The sequence below is a fragment of the Neolamprologus brichardi genome, chromosome 13, assembly GCF_056152115.1.
Source record: "Neolamprologus brichardi isolate AB-2024 chromosome 13, ASM5615211v1, whole genome shotgun sequence".
In the NCBI taxonomy this organism is placed as follows: Eukaryota; Metazoa; Chordata; class Actinopteri; order Cichliformes; family Cichlidae; genus Neolamprologus; species Neolamprologus brichardi.
In genome coordinates this window covers 8313720-8326054 of record NC_142116.1, presented here as the reverse complement: position 1 = coordinate 8326054, position 12335 = coordinate 8313720, and the positions used below count along the sequence as shown (strand labels likewise).

General features: G+C 36.6%; 1 protein-coding gene and 1 long non-coding RNA gene across 3 annotated transcripts in view; one reads left to right on the top strand and one right to left on the bottom strand.

Moving 5' to 3' along the window:
- Window positions 1-12335, top strand: part of LOC102792925 (uncharacterized) — a 118775-nt gene that overhangs the window by 97023 nt on the left and 9417 nt on the right. The gene's annotated exons all lie outside the window — the stretch shown is intronic.
- Window positions 8044-10980, bottom strand: LOC148099901 (uncharacterized). 2 transcript variants are annotated; one of them, XM_087849689.1, is made up of 5 exons: window positions 10911-10980; window positions 9417-9486; window positions 8852-9026; window positions 8542-8707; window positions 8044-8389 (listed from the first exon to the last, which is right to left on the bottom strand). In XM_087849689.1, exons 2-4 carry the CDS (start codon window positions 9469-9471, stop codon window positions 8542-8544), a joined length of 396 nt encoding a protein of 131 aa, XP_087705815.1. In that variant the 5' UTR covers window positions 9472-9486; window positions 10911-10980; the 3' UTR covers window positions 8044-8389. The 2 variants fall into 2 exon arrangements, with proteins under 2 accessions (XP_087705815.1, XP_087705816.1); XM_087849690.1 differs by lacking the exon at window positions 10911-10980 and adding an exon at window positions 9604-10544.

Genomic DNA, 12335 nt, shown 5'->3' with positions numbered 1-12335 from the left:
AAACAATGCAGCTAAAGTTTATATATAATATTGGCTGCTGCACATAAAAATCATAGCGTTAAAAAAAATAAGACAGGAGCACAAGATCAACTCCACCTCAACAACTGAAAGTTAAAAATGGGGATATAATTGATCCAGTTCAAAAATAATGCAGAAATTATTAATCTGATAAATAATGGTGACATTAGAACATGCAGTGAAAACCAAATGTACCTGCTGTGTAAATATTTAAACAGTATAAGTGTGCTTTAACTATATTTACGTGTACATTTATGACATATTTCAGTTTTAACTTGTTGAAATAGTAGCCACCTCATAAACAAGAGCCTTAACATTAAGTTTTGTTCTCGGGAGCTGTCATCCTTGCTTCACTAAATATAAACACTTTCATAGGAGTGTCTAGACAATGACGCTACGTTCAAGCACTGAATTTACTAAAGGAAATCGGAGACTGACGAAATATCAATAAGAAAATATTTCTAGGAAAAGATATGCTGTAGTTAGATTCAAAATTATCTGTTCATTTTTACAGCTACCGAAGCTGCCACGGTTCAGCTGTCAGTGAATATGAGGCAATTATAGGGACGTACACATTCCTGGACTGTAACAACATACTTCACTTTTCTGCATCGCAACCACCATGGTATAGAAATATAGAACAGGAAAAACTCTGGTTGCCTGCACTATTATGTTACAGATGTTTCTCTCTATTGTTTGTATGTCACCTTTTTTTTTTCTCAGACAAGTATCCACACGTTTACAGAAGCCTAATTACATTTTACCACTTTGTAGCTGACTGTAAGTCATGAGCAAAATTCTGATGTATGAGTTTACTGCACTTTACAGTGTGATAAACGCAACTTCCTCTTTTGGAATATCTTAGTTTCCATTTCTGGGAAACCAAGGTATCTTTTTGGGCACAGTCAGGCATCAGGAAATACACAATATGTTTTTTCACTATAGAGTTTAAATGTCAGATGTCAGTTCAGTGTGCATTTCATACAATTTATAAATATTATCACCCACGACAGACATTTAGTAAAGTAGAAAACATATTGTAATGTTTTAATGGCAGAAGGCAGAATTGTTACTGGGAGATTAGAAGCATTTTTTTATTTTATTTAAAGAACAGATTTTAATATGTCCAACATGGAATCTTGATTTATTTGAGGTGGTTAGAATCAGACACTCAAATGACTTGATGAAGAATGTTCTGGCCTGTGCTTAAATCTTTATTCTATGGCGCCGTCATTTTTAGCAACTTTGAATTAAAAAAAAAATCACTGACTGTATTAGATTTTTTAAAGAAAAAATAGGAAGCAAATAGTGGTCTCATTGTACAATGTTCTATAACCAACCACCAAGACCTTGTCCCTCTGTGGATTGCAGGGCTGTACAACATCATTTCCTCTTTTGCTTTCAAAGTTGTACCTACACCTGCAAATTACTTCAAAATGTTTCTCATACACAGGAAACTAATCTCTGAGCATCTGATTTCCAATAAATTTGAGAGGGAACTTTCCAGAGGTTCATATTGGTGCAGGGTATATTCCTGCATATACTGTTTGATGTGAGTCAGCATATTTATAAAAGTATTTCCAATCTAAGTGAACTATCTGAGCCACTTATTCTGTTCTAAAGAGAATTTATTATTTCACTTCCACAAAGTAGGATATTTCATCACATTTAGTAATAGCTGGGTTTTACCAGCACTCCATTTTATCACTAACGGTATTTGATGACTCTAACTCTTCCGACACACAGCAGAGTTTATAAACTGACAAGTGCACCAAACTCTGTTTAGAGAACCATTGGCATCTCTTTAATTTGCAGAGATTTTCAGGTAAATTTTCAGCTTACTTTTGTGCATTTTAAAAAACAGCAGAAAACAATATAACGCAACAGAGAGCAACCTGACACGATGCAAAAAACACAAAAACAAAACAACACAACAATGACATGCAACACAATGCAACACAGAACCTCAAAGAAGCACCGCATATCTAAAATAAAAATAAAAAAGCCCTAAATGAACACCTTAACAAGAACGTTGCACAAGCCTTTCAACTTTTCACTTTAGTCAGGTGAAGCTCCTCACGTTATTTTCCCCGGAGTTCAGCCATTCCAGGATTGTGAGGCTGTTTAGTTGCCTGGGGTAATGTACTAGCTTTGATACCTTTGTTTTTGAAGATGTGAAACCTTTTGATTCTGAAACCTGTGGTAGAGTTTCTGCAACAGGCAGCACCTGAGTTTTTATCCCTAAGTGGGGTTTAAAGGGTTTTTTGCCAGCTTCACAGAGATTAGATGTGTTTGTGTTTGCTTTAGAGGTATACACTGAGTCAAATGGCTGATGAAATATTACAGTGTGGTGTAATGAGGCACATGACAGGAGGGGAGGAAATCCTGTGATGGAAAACCAGAACATGTGTTGCAGTTAAACTAGAGCTTCACACATGCATGTAGACTGTTAATCTTTCCCACTGTTTACATTTCAAAGTGCTCAGTAAAGCATCCCTATATGCTCATTTATCCAGAACACTCCATATCACAATGACTTTTACAGAACCTTGACAGAATTTATTTTATTTTACATAGTTAAATTTTAATAATTTAATTACATTTTAAAAGCAGTTTCATATAAACTGCTAAGTGCACGTTAGCTGGATATGATTGTGCAGTTCTCCTTCATTAAATGGTAAATAACTAACTCTGCATACTTTAGCTTTTTTGGATTAATGGAGTTGGTCCCTATAGGCATTGCACAGTGGCTGTCCATTGTATGATGCCAATCCTTGGAATAGATTAACAGCAGAGAATGAGTTCCTCCTCCCAAAATAAGCCAAAAATGTGGAAGTTTTGCAGGATCATTGTCAAAATCACCAAACTCTAATTGAAAAATCCCGGAATTTACCTCTCGATTAGGGTTAACTTAAAAAAAAAAAGCATGACTACCTTGGCTACATTCAGTATCATGTTGTTATGAAATATGCAGCTCTTACTCTATCAGTTACTGTGCAGCCTGACATTATTTCCATGTAAGTAATTGAATCCAGCTTTTAGCCAAGTTTAATTCTCTGTCTAGATCCTAAAACATAATAAAATTTGAAACAAAATCTGATAAAGTAACGATGTAAAGTTGTGTAGTTTTTCTTAAACTAAAGGCTTGTTACAGCTCTTTTGTTAGTGTGATATCAGGAGACAGAGAAACACTGAATTCTGCTGTGAGTCACTGAATGACGCGTTTGCTCTGCTAACTGCCAGCGATTATATGTTGTGTGAGACAAACCTGTCATTAACCTCAGGGCACAGCAGCATGGGCTGAGCAACAAACTCCTCCTGAGCAAAGTTAAAATGGTTAAAAATAGGCACGTTGTTTTCTCAGGATTTGGTGAGAAAACTGAATGACTTCTTGACATTTTGCAAATTCACAGATTCACATTTGTCACACTAACATGTCACATCAGAGACAAAAGCTTACTACCCAAAACACTACACACAAAAAGTAAAAAAAAAAAAGAACATTGGAGTCCAAGGTGTAGCTGGAAATCCAACCTTATAGCTATGATTCTTTTGTGCATATAAATGTGTGAAAACTGTACATTTCAGTCATTAGTCCAAGTCCCCTGCACAGGAGGCATTTGTAATGCGTCCCATTGGCAAATAAAAGCAGTTTTGCACAGACTGATATGGCGTGAGAGCAAATAGTGACACAAAACAATTGTAATGGTAAGTAAAACTATAATCTTACCAAAGTGCAAATTTCCCGTTTGTTTCTGTCAAAAAAGAAAGAAGGATTCCACATTCACAAAAGTATTCCTCTTTCATAAAAAGTAAAGGAAGTCGGGGACTTTTTGGCAGTAATAAGATCCAAATCAAGGACCCCATACAAGTACAAAGGAGAATAAAAGTACAACAAATGGAAAATAAATAGTGTTGTTTCTTCTTCCGAAAAGTGTTACATGAGAATGGTGCTGCACCGACAGTAGTTTTTAGCAAAATATTGCAAATACTGAACTACAGACATGCAAATATACGTATTGTTGGCCTTTATACCCACTCGTGTGCGTCACAAACTTCACAGTAAAGCAGAAATGAAATTACAATAATCTCTAAATGGCTTAGTCACACTCAGGTAGCTGCAGACTTTGGGCCTGTGTGGGGGCCTCTGTCTAGCATTTCCTATATTAGAGGAGCAAGGGTTTGTGGGATGTTGGAGCTGTAAACAGGAAGTTAAAAATGAGCAAGAGAGCCAGTACAGGAAGTGCATCTGTCAGAAAGAATTTATCATTTCCAATAACTCACTTCAGTTTGTTACCTGTTACAGTAAGTAACAAATATAGCGGCATAAACAATACCTACCATTAGACTGTCTCTTTTGCCTTGTCACACAGGTCTCTGTGTTTGTCACTCATAAAGGGCAAATCTGATAAATGCAGATTTAGTCTCCCAGCCACAACTAATGATAGAATTTTTGTAATCCTTTATTTATCCATATAAAGTGTCAGTGACACTCCCTAAACTTATCTTATCATATATATATATATATATATATATACACACACACACACACACACACATATGTGTGTGTGTGTGTGTGTGTGTGTGTGTGTGTGTGTGTGTGTGTGTGTGTGTGTGTGTGTGTGTGTGTGTGTGTGTTTTATGCAAACAAATATAGCAGTCAACTTGCGTATATTTCAGTGGATATATAAATGGTATGATGAGTGCTTTGAGTCATTTCTAGTTAGTGTTTGTTTTTCCTGTAAGCTTTACCCTTGAAAACATCAAATTCACAACATGAGTTCATCATTCCCATCATTCAATATTTTCTAAGTCCACAGAATTTTCTTTAATATGCACAGACATTTATATCAGCCATGCAGGTTTTAGTAGACATAGATAGATTACCATAATAGCTATTACACAATATACTGTACTTGGCACTGAATACAAACAAGCTGCAGTAATCACGGTTGTTATATATAGAACAGCATGAAATTGTCTCTGCCGTGGTCTTTTTTTTTTATTCACTTTTTAATTTTCTTCTTTTTCTGTACAAAGTGGTATATTACTTATTCACTTCACCTTTAAGTTCAACTGAAATGTACAGCTGCAGGACAATTCAAATGTCTTCTGGAGAAAAATTTATGGTTAGTAAAGGTAAAGATTGAGCGCTGTGGCCACAATGACAAGTGGTATGTTTGGAGGGGTAAAGGTTAGCAATCTAAGCACAACAGAAAAGAATCCATACAGGTGAAAACACTGCATGCAAATGTAGCAAAACAAAGCACAAAGGACTAAGTGTCTCTACCACAGTAATTAACACAACCATATGAAAACTGAATATGAGAATGGCGAGCAGGAATGGATATTCTGCTGCTAATGAGGCGATAAGCCACAGGTGTTTGTGCTGACAGGCACTCAGACGGAGAAGGGCGTGGCTCTCCTGTGACTCACACATGAAACGAAAAGAAAACAAGTGACAAAAGGAAAGGGAAAATGGAGGAAACGGGGGCAGAGGTTATGACTAGAGGCATACTATTTATTAGTCCAAAATGGATTAATAAAATGTTGGTCATATTTGTACAGTCTGTACATCTCTTTTAATTTGGAAGCCTTATATTTGCTTTATTCTATTGAATTTACCATAAATCTATGAATTACACTTGACTCTTTATTTATTTTGATTTGTATTTATATATTTATGTATTTTCATGTATTTGGGTTGTTTTTTTTTTAAGTTTGAGTGCTGCAGAAGTCCTAAAGAGATTTCCTGCTGCACAACATTAACCTAAGCAAGAAGAACTGTGAACTCTACACTGAAAGACCCTGCATGTAATCAAACCCAGAACCTGCTTGATATGAAGCAACAGTGGAAACCATTAATCTTTCTGCTGTTGAGCTCCCAGCAGGCTATGATCTAAATACTGAAAATCAATTCACTTTGTAGGCCAGATATTTGTTTTATTAAGTATTTGTTGTCATGTCTGTGAAGATTCTCAGTGATCCAGGTCATCGTAGTCTAAGGAGCGTCTGGACTTCTTTAAGTTGCTTGAAGACGTTTCACCTCTAATCTGAAAAGTTTCTTCAGTTCACTTCGGATGAGAGGTGAAACATCTTCAAGCAACTTAAAGAAGTCCAGACGCTTTTAGACTATTTGTTGTAATGATCTCCACAAAAGCAATAATTATATAAAATAATAAAATAACAATAGTCACAATGTTATAATAACAGGTTTGAAGTATGTTTGGTATTTAATGTGGGCTGATTAAAAAACCAAAAAGAGTATAATTGCAAATGAACATGAAAAAACAAGAAGACCCCCTCCGCCCTAAAAAAAAAAAAAAAAAAAAGTAGATCAACCCCTATTAAATGGGTTTAACATACCCGGGGTATCTTTCTTATTTGCATACCCTGACATCAGCAATCAGGATATGCAGTCACATGAAGCTGGCAATGAACTGGATAAGATAACCCAGGTTTTCCCAATCCAGCAACGAGTCTGTTCATATAAAAGGCGTGGTACCGGCAGCATTTGACCAAAGTCAATTATCAGTAAGTATACTGGCAACAGAGCTGCTCATTTTTTTTTACTTTTTACAAAGAGATTAAAATAAAATATGGGGAAAATATGAATGCCAAACATAATATACAGTCTGAAAGACAGACAGAGCACTGCTATGAGTGCCCTTAACAAGTAAAGCATTAGTTTATTAACAAAAGTACTGTATGAATGTGTGAGCACTTTTCTTTGCTCAGTATGACTGGAAAAGACCTTCTATATTAATAAAGCTTAAACACCAGCCCTACAGTGAAGCACGATGGCCACGATGGTGGCAGCATCAGGCTGCTGGGATGTTTTTCAGCAGCAGGATCTTGGAGACTAGTTAGGGTTGAGGGAAAGATGAATGCACCAATGTAAACAAACGCCCTTGATGATTACCTCCTCCAGAGCGCTCTGGACCTTGGACTGGGGAGAAGGTTCATCTTCCAACAGGGCAATAATACTAAGCACACAGTCAACATAGCAAAGAAGTGGCTTCGGGACCACTCTATGAATGTCCTTGAGTGGCCCAGCCAGAGTCCAAACTTGAATCCAATTCTGGATTGATGAGACTCGAGGCTGTAATTGCTGCCAGAGGCGCTTCAACAAAGTATGAAGCAAAGGTTGTGAATACTGATTTATATGTTGTTGTTTTTTTAAATAAATTTTGAAGAATTTCAAACAAACCTGTTTTATGTTTTAGTTTAATACATTTTAGAATAAGTATATGGGGATCTTGAGAAATTCTGTAAGAAATGAATTGCTGTGAATGCTTTCGGGGTGCACCTTAGATACAGTATGAGGTTTAGCGTTGTCTTGCTGAAAAATGCAAGGCCTCCCCTAAAAAGGGGTAATCTGTTTTGCTGTAAAGCCTGTATATACCTTTCAGGATTGTGCCTTTCTGTGATTCCTTTTCAGACGTACAAGCTGCCAGTTGCACAGGTAGTAATGTACCCCATACCATCATACATCAAGGTTCTTAAACTGAGGCCTGATAATAAGCTGGATTGACCCTCTCTTTTTAAGTTTGATGATGATGTCTATGCTTTCCAAAAAGAATTTAAAATTTGATTAATCTGACCAGTTATCCATTATACACTGTTAGACATTTTATTGTATTTTTACATTAACTTACTGGCAACACTATTGCCAGTAAGTTACTGTAATTACTGATCTACAGTATCTTTACTGTTGTGATGTTTTACAGTTCAACCACTTTACTGTAAACATATATTACAGTATAACAGCTTTACTGTAAATGTTGTTTGTGGTAATGCAGCTTTACTGTAAACGTGGTTTACAGTTAGAAAGACTTACCGTGATTAAGTTTTATAGTATCACTGTACTGCAAATGTGGTTTATGGTATAACACTGTAATTGTGTACAGTATAATTTGTGTAGACTGTAATTGTGTTTTACAGCATATAAAATAATATTAACATTCATATTCAATATAAGAACATTTACAAAAAACAATATAATTCAATAAAGTAGTCTCAGAATAGTGAATTAAACCAACATTTATTGTTGATAATTTTTCTTTAACAAGAAAAACATTTTTCAACTGAATAAAAACAATGTCAATAACCAAAATAAATAGAAGCGTACATGAAAACTGCACAGTCCTTCACCTTTCTGTCCTGATTTTTTTAAGGAAAACAGTTTTTCATTCCACTAAAAACAGGACAAACCCACCAGCATGAACATTAAATAAACTATTACAATTGTAAAACAAAAATCATTTACAAAATGTAATAATTATCAGTGGGTCCCAGGAAATAGAATGTGACATGGGATTTAGATTTCCGTTACCAGGATGGTCGGGTTCAGCGTAGTCTTTATCACCACCTGTCAAAGACACATCATCAATATTCATGTTTGCTCAGGTTATTCACTTGTTCACATCTGTCTGAGATCATTCATACTGTTGTATGGATGTGTGTACAGTATGTATATAATTATCAGCTATGTAAAAAATATTATCATCTCTGTATTCTTACCTAGTTGGAAGTCCTCCATTCAAACTCAGAGAGCCGCTGGAGGAAGGTGGTGATCCGAGGGCTGATGCTTGTAACCTTCCTCTTTACGACACGACCTGTCTTGCGGCTTGTACCAAGTTTTGCAGGGCATTTTGTTCCCATGTCTGGATTGATCCTCACAAAGAACCTTTTAACGGAAAAAAGGCTGCTTTAATTTCAAAATTAAAACATACATTACAGCAATCACCTATATGTTTCTGCAACTGTAGTCAAGCTATCACATATATTTCATTCTTAAATGGTGTAAGCTTTAATGGTGTAAAGTATTTACCTCTGTATCATCTCCAGTGTGATGGACGCTGACTCCTGATCCTCAAGGTTGAAAACGTAGTATGACGCAAAGAAGACAGCAAGGGTGCTGGCAAAGTCATGCATCTGCTCAGGCTCATAAAATACCTTGCCCTCCAAACTGATCATCCAGCGGCTTGCAGACATGAAATTATTCCCTAAAAACAGACAAGAGTCCAATAAGACAATGTGCTCACCCTTACAAATAAGGTTTCCACAAGAATGCTGGATAGCAGGCCTCACACTGTACAAAAATAGAATCCACATGGTTTGCTGCTATTTCTCTTATTATTTATTATGTAATGAAAATTATGATCAATTACAGGAAAAAACTGCCTAATTTTTTGGCATGTTAGGCTGTTTTTTCCTGTTGGTCATTGTGTATAATAAATAATAAGAGAAACAGCAGCAAACTGTGTGTATTCTATTTTTATACAATATAAAACAGACAAACCCCTGTTAAGTAAGTTGTTGTGGGTACAAATACCACAATAATTACATAGATTTTTTACAAAAATATTACAAGAGGATTGAAACTATTTACTTACCAAGCGCTATTACCCTTGGTGTGATGGGTAAGGTCATCTCTCTCTCAACAGACATCTTGGTGGAAAAAGCCTTTAAAACACAAAAGGAACTGATTTGAATGATGATACCCAAAATCATTGAAATATTTTTCCTTTGTTTATGTTGACAGTATTGAGAGTGCATGTGTCAAATTTTAAATATAATTATGTCAGCCAAGATGAAGATTGAGTCCTCTTTTTCTTGGAAGTACTTCATCAGAAGAAGGATGGCTGCTGTGGCGATCTGGTTGTGGTTCAGCTTTGCACTGTCGCACTCACGTAGCAGATGTTCAATCTCCTTGTTCCACTGAAGTCTCTGGCTTTGAAAGAAGTTAAAAATTCTCCTTCCTTTTGTAAGAAGGGCTTCACTGAGACGTGTCTCTACCTCAATATCTGTGAGTGTGTGGAAGTGAGTGCAGAGGCCTCTTTTAGTAAAAAGAAATGGCCAATGCTCTTGAACCTCACATAAGGTGGGGGCAGGCCAAGAAGTAAGCATGTGCCTCTGGTAAATATAAGTCAAAGACATATAAGTATTTACATCTGTTGTTTCAATTGCTTGAGGACCTGCTGATCTGAAGACAGTTGACATAGTCTGTCTTTTTGTCTCCAAAGTTTCAGTCATTTCTCCTTCTGGTAGGGTTGTGGGTTCCCAGTTGATGCAACCATAGCTATCAAGTTCAGATCTCCCTCTTTTTGTTGTATATTGTGAAGACATCCTCTTTAGAGAGATTTTGAATAATTATTTCTATCTCAGTTTGTGGTATGTCTAGCTCAGAAAGCTTGCCCTTCAACTTGTCAAAAACATCTGACATAGAAGTGCTATGGACATGCTGAAATCCATCAAGAATACACTGTATTGTGCTCGCTGGCAACAGCATCTTGGCTTGCATTTTCAGGTAGAAAAGAGCCAAATTATGTAAAAATGTCTCTTGTTGATTATCACACTCCTCTAGATGATCACATGGAGTTGGAGTCAGATTCTCCTCAGAAGGCTGAGTACAGTCTATATTTTCGGGGAGAGTTGACACCTGAGTTGTTATCACCGGCTTATGTTTCCTGGATAAATGTGTGGCAAAAGATGAGCGCACTCTGAAATGTTTGTGGCAGTCATCATAAGGACAGACAACTTTCTTGTCATCTTTAATATGAAATCTCAAGTGAGTGCATAATGCTGAAAAATTCTCTGCCACATAGAAACATGCATCAACTCCACAAGCAAGATTTCCTTTAAAATGGGTGTGTTTAGTCTGACGTTAAACCCCTTAACAATGGCACTGCAACTAACTGCGACTAATTTACAGACCACTACACTGTCTTGCTTTTTAAATGGAACCTATGTAACAATAAACCACAGTTGAGATTAGAGCAGGCTAACCTGCATCAGAAACTTCAAAACTGGGTTAGATTGTTTTAGCAGTCTTTAAATTTCCAAAAAAATGTTGTCTACCTTTATTCTCACTAAATATGTCTTTTTACCTGCTGTTTTGTCTTGTCTCTCAAAGAACTGAGGCTACATCACACTGTCAGCGCGGCCAGCAAGGGCAGGAGTACAGCAATGCACCACACTGGGCGGGAAAAGACAGAGAGACAATTGTTAATTTAATGTTGCATTTATTTAACCCTTGAAAAATATATTTACATAAGTAAATAAAAGAAAAATAACACACAACCCATCTTTTCCAGAATAATTCAACTAATTGCTCTTTTGACCAACCTAACACAGACGTTACATGGTTTTCCTATGAAAAAGACCCTCGAAGACGTATTAAAGGGAAAAAAACATGCTCCCCTTCCCACTTAAAAAAATAATAAATATTAAACTTAGGTTGGAGTTCCTCGTGCCACCAACCTAATGTTATATTAACTTTTTAATGTTGTGTACTGCAGCTCACACAAAATTAAATAAAGCAGGCTAACCTACATGAGCAAGCTCAAAACTGGATAAGATTGTTTTAGCAGTCTCTAAATTTCCAAAAAAAAAGTTGTCTTTCTTTATTCTCATTAAATGTGTATTTTTACCTGCTGCTTTGTCTTATCTTTCAAAGAGCTGAAGCTAAATGTCCCACTGTTAGCGTGGCCAGCTTCTCAATAGTCATAGAACAGAAGTGCAGGAGGACAATGCACCACACTCGGCGGGAAAAAGACAAAGACTGTCGTTGCGCCTGTGTTCCTCGCCCCTCCCCGTGGAAAATATATATCTAAATATATATTTAAATAAGAAAAGAAAAAAACACACACAACCTATTTTTTCCAGAATAATTCAGCTAATGTGCTATTTCGACCAAGCTAACACCGATTTTAAGCCCCCCCTCCCCCCCCCACACACAAAAAATATATATGCTCTTAAAAATTAATAAACGAGTATGTTAGGTAGGAGAGTCCTTTGCATTACCTTATGACGTCCCGTTTGCAGTTTCCACACAGAGGTCCAACAATAACGAGGTGCAAAATCTTTTGTCCTCTCGAGCATATCGTAACGAAGAGTTAACAAAGTTGGCCTGTCTTTCCTCTCCTGTCAATCACTGGATCACAGGTCATGTCAGTCAGGATATGGAGTGGTGGTTGGTAGAGGTAGGTGGGTGGGCGGGGCCAGCATGCATTCAGTGTGTGTTTCACTAAGTTGGGTTGACTAGTTCCCAGAAGAGTTCTGTACATGTTGCACGTTCAGTAAATGAGCAATTCAGTTACTGCTCGACTGAAAAGCCTCCGCCAAATTATTACAATATTCTCCACTGACTGAAGTTCGCCTTTCTGCGTCTTTTTTAAATAACTTTATTCACTACTTGTCACAAGTACAAAATTACACAAAAACAGACAGCAGCAACAACCTAAGTGAAATCCAACAACAGAATAGTGGCAAGTAAAAAAATTAACAAAAGTAAGTGTGAATCTTGTTCAGGG

Bases quoted from the DNA above. Each gene is read 5' to 3' on its own strand.
- LOC148099901 (XM_087849690.1), bottom strand. From the start codon at position 10,149: ATGTCTTCACAATATACAACAAAAAGAGGGAGATCTGAACTTGATAGC. The intron at 9,487-9,603 runs ATAATTATATTT...TGTGTTTTAAAG, and splicing joins CAATCTTCATCTTGGCTGAC to GCTTTTTCCACCAAGATGTC. The intron at 8,708-8,851 runs GTAAATACTTTA...TTCCGTTAAAAG, and splicing joins ACACTGGAGATGATACAGAG to GTTCTTTGTGAGGATCAATC.